The 22,969-nt window shown below is 43.4% G+C and overlaps 1 protein-coding gene across 2 annotated transcripts; it reads left to right on the forward strand.

Annotated features, from left to right (window-relative positions):
* The first annotated feature begins 865 nt into the window (after positions 1-865).
* Positions 866-22,800, forward strand: rab40c (RAB40c, member RAS oncogene family). Of its 2 annotated transcripts, XM_004556417.5 has the most exons (7): positions 869-1,180; positions 1,912-2,093; positions 8,841-8,901; positions 12,565-12,625; positions 12,699-12,776; positions 16,035-16,257; positions 16,758-22,800. In XM_004556417.5, exons 2-7 carry the CDS (start codon positions 1,952-1,954, stop codon positions 17,030-17,032), a joined length of 840 nt encoding a protein of 279 aa, XP_004556474.1. In that variant the 5' UTR covers positions 869-1,180; positions 1,912-1,951; the 3' UTR covers positions 17,033-22,800. The 2 variants fall into 2 exon arrangements, with proteins under 2 accessions (XP_076739576.1, XP_004556474.1); XM_076883461.1 differs by having other exon boundaries at positions 866-2,093.
* Positions 22,801-22,969: the final 169 nt, after the last annotated feature.

The following is a 22,969-nucleotide window of genomic DNA, read 5'->3' on the forward strand; positions in this document are numbered from 1 at the left end:
GCAACACATGATGGTGGCAGAATTACAACACATGTTATTAAATGCAGCAAGATGAACATTAACTATAAGTTACTGGATTAATTTTCCTATTTATTTACTTTGGTGTTTTTCTATTTGACCCCATTCATTTATTTGATTTTCTATTCTAAGTAACAAAACACAATAAATACACAATAAATAATATAATACTTTAAATATCTAGTGGTAGTGTCTGTTCTTATCAGACACATTTCACTGTGTGTTGTGCTTGTATGACTATGCATGTGAGAAATAAAGAATCTTGAATCTATATAATATTCCACCTTCCACTTTGTAAAAAAAATCACTTTCTGTTAAAAATATCTTATATATCTTCTCTTTATAGTTTTGCTGAACTGAATAAACAAAGAAATAAGTGGTGGAATGAAGAGAAAATATTAATACATAAATAAGTAAGTGGTACGGTGTTATTTATGCATTCATATATTTGTTTATATATTGTTTTACTCTTTAACCTAATTTCGTCCATATTCATTTTCCTATCGATTTCTTTTTCATACTGCAGTCTGCACGCACTGAAAAGAATACAGAAGTATACCGTTTATGCATGTATTTATTTCTCGTCCTTCTGCTTGTTTCCTCGGTTATTTTCTGTTTTTCTCACTGACGGGGCGCAGCTTTGATTTGATCCAGTTTATCCCACGTGATGAGAATTTTCTGCCTTTGTTCTGTTTACACTCACAGAGAAATGAATCATCTTTGTTGTGCACATTCTCTCAGCGCCATCTGCGCGGCGTTGACAGCACGCGTTGATGGGTATTTCCATTGTCCAATGGAAGCCGCGGCTCGTGTCGGCGCGGACCCAATGGGCGGGGCGATGTTGTAGGTGGGCGGGGACAGCAGAGAGCACGGATCTGTCAGCGCTGAACTCGGTCAGTCGTCTCTGTATCCGTGAGCAGCACTGAGGGGCTTTATGTGTGGTTATGACTGAGGATAATGGAGAAAAATGGAAACAGCACGGACTGAGATCACTCACAGAGATTTGGACTGGACGTAGATGCTCCGCGGCCTTTTGATTCCGCCACAGATGTGGGAATTTTCTGGATTACAGTGAAGTTACTGGAATCTTTGTCATCTCGGTCTGAAGAAAGCCATCCAGGCGGCCTGAAATCACTCGGACTCCAGCTGAAGCCCAGCCGCGGTTAGCTGCCTGTTACAAAGCAACATCGTTGTTTTATTCTGTAGAAAGTTATTCAATAAGCTAAACCTGTGCATGGCTAAAATTAGCGCTTTGGTGTCGTTATATGATTACTGTTTTAGCAGTCTGGGATAGCAGCAGCAGGGATAATAGCTAAGCTAGCTAGCGGGGCTGGGGCTAGCCTGTTGTTAGCCGGAAAGCTGCGCTGAAATGACAACAAAAAGACACCCTCCAGGTTTGAGAGTTTGATGTGTCACAAAAAAGATCTGCTTTAAAAATAAGCAACAGCTGCTAGACTTAGTTTAAAGTAAGAGCAGACAGTAATCATATTTTCTTGCAACTACAACAATCATTCCACAGCTCCAGTTACACTTTAAATATGTGCTTTAATCTTTAATCTCGCAAAGAAAAGTCTTTTGTTCTTTTTTTAACATAATTTTAAGTTGTCAGTGCCAGTTTTTCTTCCCTCCCAAAACTATTATTGCTCTTATCTTTAAACAATGTTTTACTTTCCACAACCACATTTTTGGCAGCCAAACAGGACATTCCTCTGAGACTGTGACCCCCTTTTTCCTATTTTTTTTCTTTGCCTGAAATTAAACTACCTACAGTTTTGAAGACTGTTAGCAGGCAAAACAAAGACTCCCAGACCCGCATGCGGGACATTCATGGCATAACAGACTGTGTATCAGGGAATAGCAACGCGTAAGGGTGCTGTTTGGTTTCCCCTTCAGCTTCTTGGAGACTACTCCCTCGACCTCCATGTGAGACAGGATGGGCAGCCAGGGCAGCCCAGTGAAAAGCTACGACTACCTGCTGAAGTTCCTCCTGGTAGGAGACAGCGACGTGGGCAAAGGCGAGATCCTGGACAGCCTGCAGGATGGATCTGCAGAGTCCCCTTACGCTTACAGTAGTGGTGAGTCACTCCCACCTCAGCTGATCGGGCTCCTGCTGGCTCATCACTGAAGTCCTGAACATACAAGCTGCGCACGCCACCACCGCTGCTGCTGTGGAGAGCGTACAATGACACATTCACATACACTGAACTTCACAACACAGCAGTGAGTCAGGCGGTCATGGATGTGTGTGCGCATTGTTGTTGCACATAGTGGATAAACAATGCTTTCTCTGATGTCAGTGTAAAAACAGGTTATTATTCAGTGAGCGTAGTTCCTCTTCTTATTCCTAAACACCTTCAGCGGCGGCCAACTGTGGGGGAAAAAACAGAGCCGGCCGTGTTTTAGTTTAACAACATCAGCTGTTTTTGAGCTGCTATGGAGGTCAGAAGGTCTCACCTTCAGTGTAGGAGTTCAGTGAGGTGTAACTGAAATAAATGTCTTTCTAATAGATCTCTGATCAACTAACTGCAGCTCCAGAAGTGTGAAACAGACTAAACATGAAAACATTTTTATGACTCATTCATCACCAACAGCATACATGCAAATTCCCGACACAGTGGGAAGCATTTTCAGCTGGAACTTTGCTGCACAGCTTCATCTGATGGCATTAAGAAAATATAACTGAACAGGTTTCATGTATAAAATGTATTCCTAACTCTCTGTTGCACTTAGAGCATACTGTCAGACGAGTCAGTGGAAACCAGGAGTCTTTAAACAGAAACTCACAGAACGTAACCTGGGATGAAGCTAAGGTCATGACAGTGGCGCCTGTTATACTCACCTTTTTCATCCTTGTCACTGCCACAAGGCGCACTTTGGTGTCATTTTGGCCACTCGTGCACCTTTTATGTTTTGTACCCTTCGACACATGCTTCGTGTGGTGAAGACAGGCATGTTTACAAGTGTGGGTTTTTTTTGCCGTGACTTTAATCATATTTAATAACAGAAGCACGGATCATACAGAGGTGGATGTTGCAACAGACGAGACTTTTTTGGGGGGGAAACTGTGATTTCTTTGCTCCTGGTTTCGACTTCTTCTACGTATAGCAGCAGTGATGTCAAGGTTTTGTCTGAGTGGCAATGATCAAGAGAATAATGCAGCTAGAGCAGGGCGATATGGCCAAAAATATTTATCACGATATATATTTGAAAATTTGTGATAACGATATAACTGCAGGGCAACCTGCATGTGACGAATAAAGCTTTGATTGATTGATTGATAACTGACGATATAATTGATGCGAGACAAAATACAACTTCACAACTTTACTAGTGCAAAAAAACCATCCATTTATTTTCACTTAAACAAGCTGCTGTTTTTTATGTGCATTAAAGTTATATAAACATTTAACAGTGCAAATGCAAATTCCTTGATGAAAGTTTAACCAAAAGGCATCTCCAGTAGAAATGTGCTGACATATCCTGAGTTAACCATGTATAATATCCACTGAAGTTAAAAAGAGGAGCTTTGCAACATTAAACTGCAGTGTGCCAAATAAAAAAGTCAAATACGTATTTTTCGGACCATAAGGTGCACGGGAATATAATGCACATTAAGCAAAACAAAGCAGTCAGATAAATCAAACTTTATTCAGCTCATTCTTCTTGCTTCCTCCACTTCTGTACCATTGATTCATTAATGTTGAATTCTATCACAGCGGCTCTATTCCCATGTTGTTGCAGTATATTAATAACTAACCTCGTATTGTGGATGGATTATCTCAGTTGTTCTGACTGAAGTTTGGTCCGTTTACAGCATCCTGCCATGCGATTGCATTTGTCTCTAACCATCAGGAACCTTCACGTTAACTTTTATCGAGGGGAAAAAAGTTTCACTGTTTATGTTATGCTAACATAGCTGTGTAGCTAGCGATCACGTAGCACATCATTATATAGCAGCTAGCCCAACTTCAGTAACCCTACAAATGTCACTGCTGTTTAGTTTTCTGTCTTCATTTATGTTGGAAGTGATAACAGAGCTGTATGTTTATTTTTTTCAGAAATCTCTCAGTCAGAACATGCTATATCATGCTTAGGTAACTAGCGAAACTAGCGAGCTAACTTCCGCTAACGTCTAACTCCGTTAGAAGTATAGCGGGAAGGAGCGCTCAGCCGTCGGGTCTCCAGCTGTCCGTCTGTAATCAAGGTATTATACTTTTTGTGGACATGGTCAGCTGAGGGCTGAGCAGTCATTCCTGTTATCCTTCTTTGAAGAGTGCCACCTGGGGCGTATACATAGTTGGTGCACTGATCCAATTTATTCTGTTTCCGATACAATGCCAGCGGCTTTGCTTCAGTATCTGCAGACACCAATTCAATACCAGGGTACATTCAATAAGCTGGTATTTCAGTCAGAAGAAGAAGAAAATGGGAGTCACGTTTTTGTCATTAGAGTCAACTTGATGTTTATTAATGAAATAAATGATAACAAGTAAAGTGAAAAATGCACTCATCTCAGTGTGAGAGTATCCCTGTTGTTATTTTTGGCCTCATTAGTTTCACGGCTCTCAGTCTCACTGCGAGTGCACCTCCTCGCACACAGAGTGGAGCAGATGGAGACTGGAGGAGTAAACTAGTATGAATCCAGCTGACGACAGCCTGTTCTGTTAATATAGGTGCTATAAAAGCTTTAAACCACCTTTAAAAACAGACAAAGTGACAAACTTTTACATTTAAAAAATCACGACCATCAAAATGCTTTAAAGCTTCAGATGGAAACGAGCATTAATTATGACTAATTACCCGGTGAGAGTGCGTCTCCAGCACTGTGTCAGTCTGTTAGTCCAGCTTCAACTTTTCATTTACCTTCCAGTTCTTTGTTCCTCGCGCTAAACCCGCCGTCACTTTAGAAGATAAGGAGGAAGAGAATGAGCCGGCCTGCAAGCAGCAGCAGTGATGCTGTCAAGTGAACCAGTCCATCATAATAATAACACAATGGAGGGCTGAGCTTGGTCGAGTCCTTGGGGGATATTTCATTGTTGTGCACTGAAATAAGAAAGGTTTAAGAGCCTCATTTGTCTAACTGATGCGCTGAGATGTCTTTTCAGCTTTTTTTAATTGTCTTCTCTGCTAAAGCCTGCTGTTATCAGCCATGAAGCATATCTCAGATCAGGGGAAATTATTTGAAATCCTCTTAGAAATTATTAATGCACAGCAGCTGTGCCGCTAACTAGAACTAACGTCAGCCATGTTTTGCTTCTCTTTATTGCCTCAAAGTGAAATCATTTTAAAATGTCGTTAATTACCCGACACGGCTCGAGCTTGCAAAGCAGCCTCTCTGAGACCGTGTTCCAGCAGTCTGATCATCAGGTTAACTCGTCTAGCTGCTTTTGAGGCTCCTAAACGCTGGAACAGCCTCCTCCTTCTGGCTGGTCGGCTTAAACGCAGTTCTTCCAGCATCACTGGGATATAGTTCAAAGAAATTAGACTAATGACATCCAGCAAGGATGGAAGTCATTTTGATGAATAAAAAGATTTACTTCATTTATCCCCAGATGTTTGGAAATTCCCAGATCTGGTTTTAATGTGCTCGTCACTGTTGTGACCTTCTGTCTTCTGCTTTGTTTGAACTAGAATAAGTTTAAAAAAAAGGTTAAACCCTAATTCCTTATTATTCCTTGTTATCATTCAGTTCATAAGGATTGTTTGTAGAGACCCTCAGCATGAACACATGCATAGATTTGTGAACTCCAGTTATCCTCACCAGAGAAGAAGGTTGCGGTATGGATGAAACGGTGGGTTTGTGAACTGTTCGATCTATAATCGGTTTGATAATGAAAACAGTCGCCGTCTTCTCGTGCATCGCAGACATGTCTTTGTATCTTCTGTGCCGTTGATGGACGTCTGATTTGGGATCGATAAAGCACACAAACTCTAATGACAGAGCAGGAAATGTGACAGACCGGTCTATCCAGCTGGCACCCCCAAACCCGACAGCCAGCTAATCACAGCCTGAGGACAGCGTTATCCAATCAAAATCTGTCCTGATTTTCCCTTCTGAAATATTCAGGGTCCTCGCAGGCACTCTAGCCTGCCTTTGCCAGAGGAATGGAAATCAATAGCAGCGCTTCCGTCGGCACAAACATCCCCATCGAAGCTGCGATCCACTCTGCACTCCATATTTAATGAAGCTCTTTGAATTCTTTTGATCTTCCTCTCATCAAATGGGGCTGCTTCCTCTTTTACAGACTGTTTAGGAGCTGGCCTGACAGCAGGGCAGCAACAAACATTTCATCTGTCATCTGATCAGCTAGCAACAGTCCTGAGTGGATTTTTTTTTGTTGTTTTTTAATGCAAAAACTGCTTCCTTCTCTAAGAAGTTGGTCCAAAACCTCAAAGCTGTTTCCTCTCTGATGGTAGAAACAGTTATGATATATACCAGGGTAGGCGTCTGTTCTTCAGTCCGTGGTCCTCCGTGTTAATTAGTTCCCAGTCCTGCAATAGGACGGGCATCGACTGCAGCTGGCGAGGGCAGTTCTGATCTGTAAGATGGAGAGAATCTCCAACTAGCAGGTGGAGAACTGGTTTATGTGCTGCTACACCGAGCTCACACTGAGCCAGCAGAGCAGACTCCACCAGCTTCAGTCCACAGTGGGACTTGGAGTTTGTCTGATTTATTTATTCTATGCTCACTGTTGTTGTTTCTGGGAAACGTCTGTTTTTCAAACTGGCTGGAAGTGAAGGGATCAAGTGGAGGAGAGGACCCCCGTCACAGCCAGGGTTTTATCACCTGCAGCTGTTGCAGTGAAACATTTAATCTGGCTTAGAGAGGCTGAAGTGTACCCATCTCCAAACACACACACGAACTGAGGGAGGGTCTCCGTGATGCTGCTGAGTGGCAACAGGCAGCTTCGTCCTGTGGCACGATTCCTGAGATGCTGGGAGATGCAGTATTTATGATCACTCTCTGATGGTGTAAAACGGAAGAAGGTTCAGGTGAAAGCAGCTGATGAACTGCGCAGCTGGTCCATCAGTGTTTTCCTGCAGTATGGTCAGGGCTGGTAATGTGATATGTCTGCAGGTTTTATAAATGACAGATGGAAGTGCGCATTAAACTGAAATATGATGCATCAAGCTGCATTTTCATTGTGTTGGACTTGTGAATGAGACAGGAGCAGTCTGCAGCATGTCGGCTTGTGTTTAGTTTCTGGTGGAAAGAGTTTAACTGCGCAGCGCTTTTAGATGAGGCGCTCTCATTTGCGACCATGTCAAAGCCTCTTCGACGCGGTCTGAGCAAAAGCTGAAAGCCTGAAGCTTCACACGTCTCTCCCACAAAGTGAGTCCGTTCCCAGAATAGAAGCAGTTTTCAGCTGAGACATTAGAGAAGCTATTGATTATCTGGGATGTCCTAAGTGCACCCTGGATATGAGGGGGAAGGAAGCGCTCGCTACGAAGCCCTGCACTCGCTCCGATTCAATTAGGCCAGCCTGAGCTCAGCACTTTAGCCCGGCAGCAGCTTGATGTTGCCGGGAAAATTGGAAGATCTTAGTAATGTGGTCCTGCTAACCGCCAGAGGCTGACACAGTAACATTTGATAGAGCTATTGTCTCTTTCATTAGTGTTAATAATGGCTGTGGATTGAAGATTCGCTGAGCTTTGCCTTAAAGGGCAGCGAGGAAAAGTGAAACTGTGGGAATGTAACGCAGGACTTGTCTGTGTGAATACTTTTACATGTTTCTGTGGTACAGTGAAGAACATTCATGAGAATTTCATGAGTTTCAAAGAGTTTTACTGAGAAACAAAGAGTCCTTATTTACAGTGTTCGCCCTTCTTATCAGAGCTCCAGGCTGACCCGTTTGTGTGCTTCTGCTCTTTAAAGGCTGAACATACCAAACACAAATAACTTCTTCCAGGAGAGGTTTGGTGGCGGTGTCTGAAGTGAGAACTTTCATTATCAAATAACCTTATAGATCCACAGTCAGGAAACATCCCTGATCATAATCCAGTCTGTGGTCAGCCTTTAGGATTATTTTAAACTGTGAATCATGCAAAGCTAATTAGACTCCAGGATAAAAACACAAAAACCATTTAGTGACACGAGAACCTGTTGAGCGAAAAGATAAACATCTTATCAGAGGTGAGAATCGGAGTATTCAGTGGCTCACCTGTGAGGCCTCAGGTGGAAGCAGGCTCAGTGCAAACCTCAGGAACATGTCCAGACGTGGCGCGGTGGGGTGGCAGGTGTAGCGGTCTGACAGGTTTGTCAGAGCAGAGCTGAACAACAAGGACAGAACAGAACGAGCTGTTAGCTGTGTGTGGCGCCGCGCCACAGTCCGCCTCCATCACAATGGCTAAACGGTAAACGTGGTGTGTAAAGGCTCGTTACAGGTCACACGCAAAAGTTTGTCACGGCATTTTGTGATGGACGGATGAAGGTGTAATGGCTAAAACGTAAACTCAGCTGAAGGATCAGGTGAAGCTTTCAGTCCCAACGTTATGGCAGCACAGCAAAGCGTTAAACTGCCACCTGATTATTTAGGAGTTGATATTTTCTGTTATGCAACTGAAGCCATATGAAATACACTGTTTAGATATAGAATCAGAGCCATGAAAGAGCGGCGTTGTGTTTGTTATCATTCCTAAACACGTGGTTGGGACATTTTTAAAGAACGTCACGGTCGTCTGCGTCGTGTTTCAAGTGTTCATGGTGATGATGAGTCACTTCCTCCAGCCTCTCTCTGACTGAGTATTGTACTTGATTGATTTTTATCGTTTTCTGTGCTTCTATCTCCCTAATGTCCATCTCTCGCTCTCCTCTTGTCCAGGTATCGACTACAAAACCACCACTATTCTCCTGGACGGCAGGAGAGTGAAGCTGGAGCTGTGGTAAGGACACGGTTTTATTTTTGTATTTTTTCTTGCATCCACTCTAAAATCCTGCAGTATGTGTCTGTGGCCTGAAGCCAGAGTTTGGTCACATTAAAGCAGAAATGGAGCATGCCTTTGGTTTAGTGAGGAATGGGAAAAGTTTTTATTGATAGCAGTTTTTTTTTTCTTTCTGTTTTCTGTGTTTGGAAAAACAGTTTTATTGTCTCTAAGTCTGAACACAGAGTTGGAGGGAATGAAGAGAAGAAGTGAGGCATGTGACTCAGTTACTGTTTATGTAGCTCGTTTAAAAGCAACAGGAGATGAGCCGAAGTGAGGGGAGCAAAGGCAGATTAACATTTAAGGGAATGTTTTTAAATTTGTAAAAATGAACAAATAGAAGAAGATTATATTAAACAGATTAAGTTTAAACTGGAGTAAAAACAGACTTTAACGATGGGTCTGAAAGTAAAGACTCTAAACTTACAACAGCAGGGACGAGGCCAAACATCACCTGTACAAACTGTGAGTCACCTGTGGCGCTCCACACCATGCAAAGCATCACACGCTGTGTGGCTAGCATCATCACGCCTGTACAGAGAGTGGGTCAGTAATAAGTGGACTGGATTACAGCCTCTGTGTCAAAGTACTGCAGAACCGTCTTCCACCTCGCTTTGTTTACAACAGCACAGAAACTAGCAGACCACAGAGAACGGGCGCTAACGTGAAGCTGCACAATCAAACCAAAGCCAATGAATAGCTAGCAGCCTCCAGGAGAGAGGCAGTTCAGGAGGAAACCAGCTCGCATCAACTCCCATACAGGTGAAGTCATTTCCTTAGGAGGAAGTAAACAGCACCTCCACCTGCCAGTAGATGGTCCAGTAGATGTTTCTGAAGATAAAGAGGAATCTCACTGCAATGAAGACAGCTTTACTGGCACTACAGTCAGATCTGTTTCCCACGCTGAGTTTTTTCTTATCATCTTCCGTGTCTCAGCCCTTCTGTCACGTGCCCGTACTTTCAGCTCACAGCTTTCATAACTGCCATGATTTTAAAGCTGCGAGGTGCACGTGCACGGTCTCTTTGCACGCTGTCATGCCGGTGACGTAATCCTGTATCTGTGGAGTCGCAGCAGATTCACGTATTTGTCTGCAGTGCTAGGCGAGGCCTGTTTGGTGGAAGTAGGGCAAGGAATTCGACTCCTGAGGGGGGAACCGACGCCTCGTCTTCTGTGTGAAGAAAGAAGTTTGAAGGCAGCTGCGTGATGCAGGATCTTTATTTTGCTGCCTCAGTCTCGCCTCCTCTCCTCGCTGTTTTACAGTGTCAATATCCCGCTCTTCCTCTTCCTCTTTTTTTTTTCCTTCATCCTCAGCGTCCTTTTTTTTCCTGTGTGGTGACTCGGGCTCCTCTGAGTCTCTGGGTTGGAAAACAGCAGATGCTGAAAACTTCTGGGATTATTATTACCATCAAATCCACGATAAGACCAAAAGCACAACATGAAATTGTTTCACCTAACAAGAATCACTTTGTTATTCTGAGGCTCCATGTTGTCCATTGTTTACATGTCCCCTCATTAGTTTACTGTGACTCAAGCCCACATACGCCGTCCTGGTGCCACGAATGCTCACCGGAGCACCAGACGTGGATTAATCTGCTGCTGAAAATAGTCCCCAACAAGCACAGGGACTATTTTCCTTGGGAAAACCATCAGCATGCAGCTGTTTTATGAACATTTGGGATTTTTTTAGAAGCACTTCAGTAAGGATGCAGTTCGTGAAGTTGGAGGTGTGCAGGCGTAAAGAAGCCAGAAAATGTTTGTTTTCTGGTACGCTGCACAACAGATGATCCTCTCAGACGGCAGCGTGTAGATGGACTGATGCTGCTTGGAAAAGCAGAGCAGCTGTTTTTTAAACCTGAAAAAAGAGATTTTATTCTCATTCCGTGTGTCAATCCGGTTTGCATAAATCTGAGAATCATGAGTTCTCTGGTGTGTACAGCTCTGTGTGAGACTCACGTCTGACCTGCAGAGTATCTGAATAAATAAGTTACTGTGTTGGAGAATAAACCAGTCAGAACTATAAAGTGATTCTGAGTTTGAGCCAAACCCACAGCCTGCACTGATTATATGTCATTTAAACTGCCTTGAGTCTATTGTTATCTTGTGCCCACGGCTCAGACGTCCTTAGATTTACCATATTTTAAGTCTGTGTGCATGCAGTTGTAGGAATGTGCAGTCCTGCTGCCGCTCGCTGTAGTAGGAACTTCCTCACAGACACTTCACACAGTGGTGGGTTGGAAATGCAGTGTGTGAGATACAGCGAACGTCACAGGTTTAGATGCAAACAAAGACCCAGTCTGACCACAGACTGGGTCTAAACACTGAAGCCCCCACCACCATCGTCGTTACCGTCTGGCTGTCTTTTATTTATATATTGAACCCATGTTTGGATGACAGGGAGCCGTAAATGCACTGATAGTTTTATTATGCTTTTCTACTTTTACTGCTTCTGCACTACAAGCCACGTTCAAGAGCTCACACACACCTTAATGCAGCACTTTCTTCCCTGCTTTTAAGAGCCTGTTCTGTGTCACTCACACTTCAAATCGGCGCATCAGGAGCAATTTAGGATTGATCGTCTTGCCCGGGGACGCGTCTGTATGAGGACTGAGAGAGCTGGAGGTCGGATCTGGCCTTCCTGCCGGCATCGGCTCGTTGAGCAGTCTGTTAGCACAGTACAGCCGTGTTATTTGTTAGATAATGAGTATAGTTAACCAGGTGGATTCATCCCCAGTGTAGTTGTTATTGAAGCATTAAATTTGCTTCTGATTTCCAGCTGAAGTTTGGGAGCTGTTTTATAATGCGTCCCTGTGGAAGTCTTGTTGGGCACGCTCTCCATTCTGGGGTTTGTGTCATAACAGTAACTCCTTTCTAACATCAGGTGAAAGAGGAGAAAAATGCCGGCGCGTCGATGTAGAACTCGTGCTTGTGGAGGGGAAGGGTCCGGGCGTGAAACAATGGGAAAGACATTTTTTCCCCCAGAGTAATCTCCAGGCAGAGAACTTGGAGTGGATGTCATCACCCTGGAATGCAGAGTGAAGGGAAAACTCGAATCTTCTCAAAACTTAAAGTGCAATTGTGAAAAAGCCTGAGAGAGATCCAAACAGCCGTTCCCTCAGAGCTCCGTGACCCATTTAAACTTTGGTGCGCTCAGAAGTATTTTACCAGGAAACCATCAAAGTAGGCGGGACCTTTCACTCTTTAAGATGGTTTCAAAATCACTTCAGTGGTGGAAAAAAAGTGCAGTCGTTTACTCATTTTATAAAAAATACTTAAAGCGACTCACAACCAAAGACCAAAGCACTCTTATCTTTGATCAAGTTGCACGTTTTGATATAAATTTGTGGCATTTGCGGCAGATCATGGAGGGTTTGGGTCAGAGCGCGAGCAGGCTGAAAGTGTTGTAGATAGAGGGATGAAGGGGATTGAGTTGCATGTTTTTGCCTCAGTTTGGAGGACCATCGCTGGCTCTGCTGAATCTGAAACCCCCAAAAAGAAGTCGGCTCAGATTTCCGTCCTGTTGGCTGAAGCCTGCTGCTTTGTGCTGTTTACCCCGAAAGCAGAAGAAGGATTTATCTGCTTGCAGCTGCACAGACCTGAGTGTTTAATGTGCTGCCTTTCCTCAGGGACACCTCGGGACAGGGCAGGTTCTGCACCATCTTTCGCTCGTACTCCCGCGGAGCTCAGGTGAGGAGCAAACAGCTGCATTCATTTAAATGCTGCTGGAGTTTGCACGCTGACATCGTTTGTCTCTCTTCAGGGGATCCTGCTGGTGTATGACATCACCAACAGGTGGTCCTTCGACGGCATCGACAGGTGGATCAGAGAGATCGATGAGGTGAGCGTTTGAGAGTTTGGCTTTGTTTCTAATGAATCCAGTCTGACCATGTGACCTACACCTGAGTTATTCTCTGCATTAGCATAAAGAGTTTGCACACACTTTGAGCCTGGTTTCTTTTCTACATCATGTCCTGCTGTGTTTAAAATGATTATTTAGTTTTAATTGATGCTCTTACTTTGATTTCAGATGTAAACAGGTGAGTTATAAAAACATTCTCCTCCTGTACTGTTGTTATGAAGGAGAAATTATCTGTAGAGACAAAACCGTTTCTGTGTCAGGCTGTAAACATGTTTATTTCTGTCGGGAGTCTCTGGGGAGTGACTAACTGCTGGAGCCTCTGCTGGACGTTAGAGGAACTGCAGCCTTTCTTGGCCGAGTCCTTTATAGAGATTCCTATAAACAAGCCGTAACACAAACCAGTGAACATCAGAGGAAAAAGGATAAAAAATAATATATGAACATCTAAACATATATTCAGGCAAATCTGGTGCAACATTTGTTGCAGAAAATTAGTGATCAAATATTTGAATGTAATCAGTTTACAGCCAGCAAACTGTCATCAGTTGTCATCTGTTTATGTTTCACCTTCCAGAGATTCTTGAGTCGACTATCTCGTTTTTATTTCTGTCCTTAAAAGTGTTTAATTCTGTGGAGGTGGAGCAGGAAAGGCCAAACGGGAACGCACATTCCAAAGGCCAAAAATACCAACACACACAGACAAAGAGGACATCCTCTTTGTTTCCAAATCAGCAGGAAGGACACACACATACAAAGTAACTCACTGCTTACTCATATATGTTTTCTCAGCATCGAAGTTAAAGTGTAAGATCAAACTAATCTAAGATAATCCCTGCAAGATGAAAGATAAAATCTAATGCTGCAGGAACAGAAGAGGAAAGAAAAAACTGTAACACAGCAAAGTGTGCAGGGATGATGATGCAGCAGGTCCCTAATCACGGACGTTCAGCTTTAAAAAGTTTGAAATATTCAGATTTCCTGAAAGTCTGCAGTGCGTCTAATGCAAGTCCTGAAACCCCCAAATCTGTGATGCCTACAGCTACCAGAGTAGTTATGATAACGTTGTAGACTAATCAGCTCCTGTGCTGTGTGGATTTGCAACTTCTGGGTATGAAAAACAAAAACAAGCTTCTGTTCTGGCTCAGTCAGTCAGCATTTCCTGTTTGAAGCTTTAAATGTTTATATACATAAATCAGTACATATTAAAGACAGGAAATACTTTTAACAGTTCATCTGAGTGCTGTTTGAGTCTCATTTGCACCAAAAAGCACCGGGTCTAATGAAAAGTCACAGCCTTTAACTTTTGGCCGTGACCACATTCTTAAGAACTGCACAACAGATGCTGACACATAATTTTTCTGAATCCTCTGCTGTGCTTCTGTCTCCTTACAACAGTATTGTCATTTCATCTCATTTTCCCTTTTTTAAAAACTGATCTCAGATTAGAGGTGATAATGACTCACATTTCTGTCCTTCTTCTCCTGTTGATTAATGAGAACCGTTCTGGTCAAATAACCTCATCAATGAAATTTAAATCCTGCTGCTGTGAGGATACTAATACTATTACTAAATTGCACACATCGTGATTTGCACAGCCAGCAGAAAATCTGTGAATTCAGCCGCGAGACGAGACACGATCAGCCTGCGAGGATGAATCCGATGCATCTGCCACTAAATGTGGTTAAAGAGCGGAGAAAAGTCCCAGAAGGTTTCAATGTGATTGTATTTGCAACGATAGGGCAAAATGAGATAATCTCACAATGGTAAAGAGTCCTTCTAAGATGGTTATCACTCCTGAGTCAGTTTGATTTTAAAATTTTCAAGCATAATGTTTTGAGCTGTCCAGCTAACAAACAGAGAAACTGAACCAATCACCTTCTTCTTTTTCTCTGTAGTAGTAGTGTTCTTTATTTTAACAGGTCAGTTTTGAGATCTAATTTTAAGGGACACCGACACTTAAGAAAAGGATGTGCAAAAGGGGAAAGACAAATACATGTTCCAGTGTTTTTGTTGCTCACTTATAGGTTTGCAAAGTATTTAAATCCAGTTTTCAGTGTGAGTAAAACGTCCAACTAATGTTAGAAGTGTCCTGTGACCAGACAGTGTTATTATATTTAAACGCAACAGCAGGGGCTCAGATGTAAGATGAAGTAGTCTTATAAATAAACATCATGCAGTGCTGCTAAGCAGGACCATCTGGCTTCTTCATATACAGTACAGTAATAATATCACCATCACAGAGAAATTTGTAGGTTGCAAATTTATCGTGCGGGATCATTGGAAGAGCCAGTGGCATATGAGATGGTGTTTCTAATAGTGGAAAACACCTAAAGACGATGGCGACAGGATGTGCCAAACATGAATACAAACATCATCGCCACAATCAAGTCCAGATAAATTTTAGATTGTGGAATGATCTTACAACCTCGGAAAAGGGGAAAAAGATGTATTTCTTTAGCAAAATCCAACTTAATCTTCAGTTTTCTTGGTAGGTGTTCCACATGAGTCAGTGTGGTATCGACTCTGAGTCCGAGGTCTTTACACCAATCAAATTTTTACATTTTAATACCATGAAGGGTTTGAGTATAGACCAAATTATGGTTTTTAGTGACCTCACCAATAACGTGATTAGTTTTATCGTAGTTTAGAACACATTTACATTTGCTGAAATATTTCTTTAATGTATCAGCAGGCTGTAGTTTTGCAGTCATCAGGATAAGGGAAGATCCAGTGGTATATAACGCAGTGTCATCTGCGTAAAAATGTGCATTCGTTTTTGAGTCAAAGATGTAATAGAGTAAATAAAAGAGGTCCAAGAATACTTCCCTGTGGAACACCTGTACTAATGACATCCATCCAGAGTCTGAAATAGTTACAGAAGTTTTATATACGTGAATAGCTGAGTACTTTTAAATAATATGATAAATAAAAGAGGACCAAGAATAGGTCCCTGTGGAACACCTGTACCAATGGCAAAGGTAGATGACGTCATTGGAGGTGGTCTGAGTGTGAAAAGTGAGCAGAAACTCTGAGAAGAAACAGATTAGTGGTGACGGTCACTACAGTCATGTTTCATTCAGTTTGCAGAACAGACTGGGATGAATTAGAGAGAGGTACGCGCTGCATGCTGACGTCCTGTGCTTAACTTGCAAAACCCCTTTTTACTTTCAGGGACTTAAAGTTGCAAAAAGCACCAATAATCCAATTCAAACATCATCTCACTTTTTTTTCTCCCAGCATGCCCCAGGCGTGCCTCGGATCCTCGTGGGTAACCGTTTACATCTGGCTTTCAAGCGGCAAGTTCCCACCGAGCAGGCGAGGGCGTACGCCGAGAAGAATGGCATGACCTTCTTTGAAGTGAGCCCGCTGTGCAACTTCAACGTCATCGAGTCGTTCACGGAGCTGTCGCGCATCGTCCTCATGAGGCATGGCATGGAGAAGTTCTGGAGGCCCAACAGAGGTGGGTGGATGTGGAGCTGGGGTCATCAAAGTGAGGAAAGATGGGTTGTTAAACTGCACTTAAACTGGATTTTCACTACCGCCGAGAGCAAGAGAAAATGAGTCTGTGAAGCACTGTGGAGCCCATCAGCAGATGGATGTCATATCGCCACACAAGCTCAAACTAATTAATTTGAGCTCATTCCTGTCATCGCTCTGTCTCCTTCGTGTGTAATTACAGTATAAAGCAGTGGGAAGTGATGTCCTGCACGTCCTTTGAGACTTTATAGAGAACAGAGTCGGGCTCAGTGTGCTGAAACTCGCCTCTTTCAGTCTGAGCTTCCTCCTGTGTGTCAGTCCTCAGTTTATTCGAGGCAATAAGAGTCGAAAGAGGTCTGATTTCTCTAGTTTTGTTACAATCTGTTCATAAATCGGTAATAAAAAGCATTTATCTAAAACCTGACATTTTCCCTTAACGGATGTTTGACGGTAACCTCGTCTCTGTGCCCTCCCTCTCTGCAGTCTTCAGCCTGCAGGACCTCTGCTGCAGAGCCATCGTGTCCTGCACGCCGGTCCACCTCATCGATAAGCTCCCGCTGCCCGTCGCAATCAAGTCCCACCTCAAGTCCTTCTCCATGGCCAACGGAATGAATGCCGTCATGATGCACGGACGCTCCTACTCGCTGGCCAACCCAGCCGGCGGCTCCAAAGGCAACAGCCTGAAGCGCTCCAAGTCTATCCGTCCGCCGCAGAGCCCGCCGCAGAACTGCACCCGCAGCAACTGTAAGATCTCCTAACAAGCGCCGCTCCCCGGATCGCAGCTTGGAGCGGGCGTGGGATCAGGAGACAGATGTGCAGGGTGTCGTTAGCTGGAGGAAATCCCTGAACCCGAAGAGCAGGAATGATGGATAAAGGGATGCATGAGCGCTACCTCCCACCTACACGAGGTCATGTTTCAAGTGTTTAATGTTCTTTGCAGGTGAAGGGGGAGGGGTTCGAATGGTGCCTCAGGAAATTTAGAGAGTAACTACAAATGTTTTGATCTTATTTACACTAAAACAAGAGGAAAAGACTCCAGAAACTCCTCCCTGCTGGAGAGGCTACTACATGAACAGAGATCCCTCTACATGATGCACGCCGCTCAGTGTCTGTGCATCACCGCAGCCTTCACTCTCACACCTTTCCTGTTTCCTTTTTCTGTCCACACCTCCGTTATTTTTTGTTCTATGACTGATAAGCTAACCATCAAAACACTAGAAAGGATCAGTCGCTTTTTGTCAGCACACGTGTTTTAAAGTGATTTTATATTATAAATCCACAGAGGTTTAGAGGCCCCACCCCCCCAACAAACCCCTGGAGGATCCGGCCCGAGCCGAGTCCAGACTTGTTAGTGTGCCTTGAGCCCAAGTGAACGAGCATGCAGCAGATAGATCGCTAAAAGCACAACAGTAACCATGAATTAGAAAGAGTTTCCTATTTTTAGTTTGCAGTCCCTTCAGCTTCTGATCTTCTGATGGACTCCATTTGTCGCTTAAATGCAGCCAAATGTGATGAATTATACTTTTAAACACGCTTTTTATATACATTTTTTTAAGGAAAATGTGTTTGTTGTTCAATATTTCACATGTGACAGTCAGCCAATCAAATGTACAAACCCAAACTGAAGTTTTCAGACAGGTGGAAATGTGCTTGGGACTATTTTCAGTGGAGGAGTGATCCACATTTGGTGTTCTAGTGTGGAGTGTGGTTATGTGTCAGTGGTGCATCTGTTTTCTTTTTCATCCGAGAGCTTCAGCGACTTGATTTTCCCCCCACTCCTTCCTGACATCGTGCTTTTCAGATTTCACGCCTCACCTGTCGTGTCGCACCTTTCTAACTCAGCAGAGTCTCGTCTGCGCTCACCTGCTGCTTCTCTGACAACGTGCCGCCGATCCAGACTCGCCTCGAAGCGATGCTCCACCCAAACGTGTTGGTAACGGAGCAGATAGTGACACTGCTGCAGTCCATTAATCCATGTGTTGGTTTCACTGAAAACAGCAATGTACGATAAGTTCAGCACGTTTAATGAAGCCTTCACATTCTGAATGTTTTCAGAGTTATCGCATCTTGAAGTACATCAGGGTGGATTAAGAACATTATACATGCGTCTCCTCACACTCGTGCACAAACTGTGACGCTGGGAGTGGGTTTAAAACCGATTCGTTTGCATTTTTTAACAGAGCTTCAACATCTTTTTAAGCCCTGGAAGTTTCACATGGATATGTCAGCTGTGACGGATCAAAAAATGCAGAATAACTGCAAATTTGGACCCTTTCCCATGTAATTAGAGGGCCTGTAACTCTGAAGATATTCATGTGTGATGGTAAAATTTTGCTTGGCTTCATTAAATAAACTAAAGTTATTGAACATAAAAAATTCAGCTGATTCTGAGAGACCCAGAGACGAGGGACCGAGTGATTTTTCATTAAATAATGCTGCTTTTCTGGGGTTTTATTGCATTTTAAACAGATTATTTGTGGTTTTTCGCTCTTTTATGACTCAATCGTCAGCTGAACCTCTAAATTGAGCACAAAGAAGTGAAGCAAATATATGGTGTCACCCTAATGGCTGCAGTGTCACAGTTGATCACTGATTAATAAAACCCAAATCACACTAACTTTGCTGAAAGATGTTCCAGCTGTCATTGAATTTCTCAGATTTTCACTGCAAAAAGTTCAAATTGAATGAACTTAAAGTCATAGAAGACAAAGAAAACCGGCCGATCGTGCAGATTTGAAAACTGCAAACTGTTAATTAGGAGCCAGAAGTAGCACAGAGGAAATCTCCACAGTGTTTTTGTGCTCAGATCTGAACGCGTGGGCAGAGAGCCTCAGCACGCAGCTTTTCTTTGGCCTAAAATGCAGTTTGAAGTTTCCCAACACGGCGCTGAAGCATCGGGGTGCTGTTTCCGATTAAAATGATCATATTTACTGTGATGAAGCTTGGCTCTGTCTGAAACGGTCCTGAAGCTCTGCTGCGACATAATTGGCTCACGTGTTTCTGTTTTGGTTTCTGATTGGTGATTTTGGTGGATCGGCGATCACTCGGGCTTCGCTGAGTGTCGCGCCCGCTCTTTGTGTAACAACATGTTTGGTTTTATTTTCACGAGTTTAACCCGAGCACAGCTGCTGCTCTTCATTGGGTGGCGAGTCATTGTAACCATCCGGTCACATCTTTAACCCACACAGTCCCCTCAGCTGTTAGCTTACTGCGCTCCTGTGACTGCTGTAGCTGCGGGCGTCCCGCACGTCTGTCTGCGGAGGTGTTTCCATACGCTTCAGTCTGCCTGAGCTCTCGTGGGGAGAGGCAGCGACGCCCGAGACTTTCTGAAGCTGTTGATGATGTGACAGTTGAAGTTCTGATGAGGGCAAACAGGAAACCAGTCACAGCGGCTGGTCAGGCTCGTGTTGCAGTGGAAACTTTTCCAGTATTGATAGTAAACAGTGACCCGTGTTTATCGGAGCGCTCTGAATGTCACTCGCTGTCTTTCATAACCAACTCTCAGAGCAAAGTGTCAGCCGACAGGAACATTTTCATTTTAATCGACTCGTTTCACTTTTTGAGACGTCGCACAGAGCAGAACATTAATCGGGACATGTTAAAAATCTAAAAAGTCTTTCTCTCAGTGGAAGCATAAACAGTTTCATTTCATTTCAGGATGCTTAACTTCCTTTTTTATGCTGTTTGCAATTTTTTATTCTGTGGTTTGCGTCACATTTCAGAGAAAATCAATAATGTGTTTTTGATAAACTGCGACCAAATCAGTTTCCGCCCACTCAGTCTCAATCTGAAGATAAAATCTCGCCTTCATTTCCGTCACAACCATCAGCTCCTTTCACGAGTGACAAAAACTGCAGTAGTTAATAATTTAGACCCAGAAGGAGTCGGAGTTAGAAGACGACCGCGGTGTCAAATGTAGAAAAAAGCAGACGTGTGGCCGCGTATCGCACACGTCTGCTGGGATAACTTTTTAACTTTGCACGGCGTCATTAAATAAACCACTCAGCAGAAATCAGCTGACTCTGAGGGGGTCAGAGGTCAGGTGGGAGCGAGCTGCAGGTCCTTTCAGAGGACTGAAGCACAGACGTGTGTTCAGGATGTCTGCTGCTGGTTTTCCTGATGTTTGAAATACAAAACACAGCAGACTGCGTTTAAACGTGAGCTCTTGATAATTGAATTAAGCTGCGACCACGAGGGTGGAATTAAATGACCGTCCGCCTCGTGTTTGCCGTCCGTGTTCCCGCCCTGCTCGTCCTCCTGTCAGCGCAGCGTCGGCCTCCGTGCGCGAGCGGCCGCTCGTGTAGAAACGAGCCGGAACACGTGAAGTCTTCCGAGTCGCTGCGTTTTAAACTCCTCCGACTGGATCTCCCACGGGAACCAAAGCAGCAGGTCTTCTTCTCTCTCTGCCTCTGATCTGCACCGCCGCCTCCGCACGCTGTCCCATGATTCATAGCTGCTGAATAATAGATTCTCCTTTCATAGATCTCTGAAGAGCTTCATCTCTGTCTCTTTCTTCCTCTCTGCTCGCTGCGTGGTTTGTTTCCTCCTCAGTTTCTGCTTCTGCCTTCTTTTCCTTCGTTTTTTCTCTGCGCTTCGTTCCAGGTTTTGTGGCGTCTCTCCATCCGCTCGGTTTTGTTTTGTCTCCTTTCTAACCTTTAATGATGCCCGCCACTGATCCAGAGTCAGATTATTCCTCCACCACACACATTAACTGTAGTTCCAGCAGCACCCTCAGGACCAGCCTAATGTTCTCTAAGAATAGCCAAACCATGAGATGAGTCTTGTTTATGGTGGTTTAATGTTCACTGATCTCAGCCCAGTAAACAGCATCTGTGCTCGGCCTCTCACTGAAAGTGTTTTAGTGCAAAGCTTCTAAAAATAGAAGCTCGATCGGGCTGAATGCTGTTCATCTAAAATAACGCACAAGTCACCTGAAAGGTCAAATAAAGAAGAGTCAGAGTTTAAGTTCTCGATAAACTGCAGAGATATGAGTCGCTGATTAAAGGAGAAACATGACGTAGATTTACAGCTGACCTGTTCAGCTCGTTTCCAGCTCCCTCAGAGCAGCTTTGCATGATTCACAGTTCAGAATAACCCTTCTTTATCTGAAACCGAGCCTCTGTGCAGCCCCTCAGCTCATCCTCTGCCTGAAACAGAGTAATTTAGCTCCTCCCTGTTTAAACCAGCTTTCTTCTGATTGGCTACCACGTGCAATTGGATGGTCTGAGATACAATATTAGGCATGTCCACTCTCTGTGACATCATTTTACTAACTTTAATGTGAATTAAGACTATTCATTTTAAATGTTTTTGTGTTTTCAGTCCTAAAAATTTCGACATACCCCTCATTTCATGCAGGATTGTAAACTACACTTAAAGCACTCTGCATGTTTCTGTTATAATGCCAGACTTCTATATTAAACATGTCTACTGGTTCTAATAATGAGGCAACAATATGTAAATGTAACCCTGTTAAGCCAAAGTTCAGCCTCTTTTTGCTCTGATTAAGGTTTAGAGAAGCAGATTTCTTCATCCCGTCCTTTCTGCAGACAGCACAGCTCACAAATACTTAAAACGGCCCCTCAGCAGTCGTCCAGACTTTAGCCAGTCAGAAGAAGGTTCAGGAAGGTGGGTGCCTTTAAGCAATGGGATGAAAGTCAGCTTGTTTGACAGAAAGGCCGGGCGGCGATAAATAAGGTCATTCCTGATCTGCAAGTCATGTGGCGCTGCTCTGATGGAGTCCCAGGATAAGATAAGATACCTTTATTAGTACCACGAGTGGGAAATTTCATGTTAAGGCTGCCGACCTATTGCACACTATGGAAGATACATGTAAATAATTGGAGGAACTTTTACGTTTGACGCACAGCTGAATAAAAGGAAATCAGCAGTGATGATCACATGGTTTTTAGTAAACGTGCAGAAACTCGTAGTCACAACAGGAAGTGAAGAAACTGTCCTCCTGATGAGGAGCCTGTGAGCGTGGTTCAGCAGTTTTCTTCTCCTGCAGTTTTCACACGTATTTTAAACGTTTGTTACGGAAGTTCATGAATGGAAAAACACTCTCACCATCAGGTTTCATCTCTTTGCCAACATTTTTAGGTTTTTAGCTTCTCCCACTCTGAGGCTTTTATTTTCTCGACATCAGCACAACAAACCTCGTGTGTTGTTGTGTTTGTTCATCCAGCCACAGTTTTTTATTTGAATAACCACAAAAACGTTCAGAGGATTGTGGGAATGTTTGTAACAGCAAGAAGAAAAATGACCAGTAAAACACTACTCCTGTCGTTTTGGCTGAAGCTGCTGAGCGTGTGTGTGTGTGTGTGTGTGTGTGTGTGTGTGTGAGTGTGTGTGAGTGTGTGTGAGAGTGAGTGTGTGTGTGTGAGAGTGAGTGTGAGAGAGAGGTAATGATCTTTAAACATCAAGCTGAACATTTTTCTTTCTTGTTTTTAAATTATTGATTGTACAGTTTAAGGCGATGTGTATGAAGATTTTTCACAATAAAAGTATTGAATGTTGACGTCAACCTGTCTCAGGATTTTGTTTATTTTACAGCCCAAAAGATAAACACCTCAAAAAAATAAATAATTATAAATCATTTCATGCACATAAAACATGAGCACAGTCCATGAATCAGTGTTTTATTAGAGAAGGCTGCCATCTAGTGGATGGTTGTGTTGCTTTAGTTTGAAAAG

The sequence above is a fragment of the Maylandia zebra genome, linkage group LG4, assembly GCF_041146795.1.
Source record: "Maylandia zebra isolate NMK-2024a linkage group LG4, Mzebra_GT3a, whole genome shotgun sequence".
In the NCBI taxonomy this organism is placed as follows: domain Eukaryota; kingdom Metazoa; phylum Chordata; class Actinopteri; order Cichliformes; family Cichlidae; genus Maylandia; species Maylandia zebra.